Source organism: Ceratina calcarata, unplaced genomic scaffold (genome assembly GCF_001652005.2).
Source record: "Ceratina calcarata isolate Rehan_Ccalc_2016 unplaced genomic scaffold, ASM165200v1 scaffold514.2, whole genome shotgun sequence".
In the NCBI taxonomy this organism is placed as follows: Eukaryota; Metazoa; Arthropoda; class Insecta; order Hymenoptera; family Apidae; genus Ceratina; species Ceratina calcarata.
This window is the reverse complement of record NW_017175971.1, coordinates 14,968-16,066: the sequence shown is the minus strand read 5'-3', so window position 1 is coordinate 16,066 and position 1,099 is coordinate 14,968. Positions and strand designations below refer to the sequence as shown.

Below are 1,099 nucleotides of genomic sequence, written 5' to 3'. Positions count from 1 at the left end.
GCTGTATACTTACCAAGATTGGTAAATACATATTCGGTAACATTTTTTGGTAGAAAAATAGTTAATAATTTATGTCCATTTTGATTTTCACAATAAATTTGCCAACGATCGAAGTCTGTTCTAATTATGTCATTTTCTTTAACATTTATTTGCCATTTTACCTGAAACGAAATTTTAGTAGCGCAAGTGGATTCGTTTGAAGGAAACAAGAGAAATATACCAACCTTTACAACTGAAGCGTTTACTATCAACACTTGTACATCCACGACATTTTTTATAACAAATTGATTAGGGTCGGCAGATGGCAAGGTCAGGGTAGTCCATTCTAATTGTGATTCACTCACATTAGGCCAACCTTGCTTTGTTTTCGCTAGCACTCGTAAATCGTATTGTGCCCCGGGTATCAAATCTTTAAGTACACGGATATATAAAACAATTTTCAAATACTTACAATCAGCTCACCATTCCAAAGTAATGAAATACAAAGCACGCATACCAGAAAGTTCGTAGGATTCGATGGTAGCTGGTAAATGAAGAACCCGAGATGAAGGATGATCATGTACTCTGTACTGCAATTTATATTGTACCACCACACCACGAGACTCCTTTTTAGTCAGTGGCTCCCATGATACATTCAACCTTGTACTACTAAGTATATTCACTTTTACTTTGGGTGCACCTTTAGGAACTAAATGAAGAATTCGAAATATAATCATCTCCAATTGTTATCCAAAGATGTTAAGGGAGTTCTATACGTCACTAGTCGAAACGATGTATAATTTAAATTTGTTCGACTTCCTTTGTACAAGCACTAGATCTGGCAAAATTATGTAGGATCCGTACCTTCTCCATATGTCGCTAAGGCATCGCAAGACAACAGAACCAATGTCGCAATTTTTATTATATCGTATAGACAAAAATATGTAGAAAGAGGCTTTAAGTAAGAAACACCAGGCAAACTCCTTGCTATTTAGATTCATCCAGTCCAACGCCTGTCCGACCAAATTCCAATGAAACCCTGAGTACCAATTTGCATTTATCAAATATTTCTGATCGCTATTAGAATTCTTTCATTCTCTCCCTGAGAGAAATGTATAAT

General features: G+C 35.8%; 1 protein-coding gene across 1 annotated transcript in view; it reads right to left on the bottom strand.

The window, feature by feature from the left end:
* The window catches only part of LOC108628292 (protogenin), a 14,371-nt gene that overhangs the window by 6,406 nt on the left and 6,866 nt on the right, over positions 1–1,099 (bottom strand). The window contains exons 11-13 of the mRNA XM_018030124.2: positions 497–688; positions 225–409; positions 14–161 (exon numbers count right to left, since the gene is read on the bottom strand). Coding sequence (XP_017885613.1) covers positions 14–161; positions 225–409; positions 497–688 — 525 coding nt within the window. The remainder of the gene's footprint in view (positions 1–13; positions 162–224; positions 410–496; positions 689–1,099) is intronic.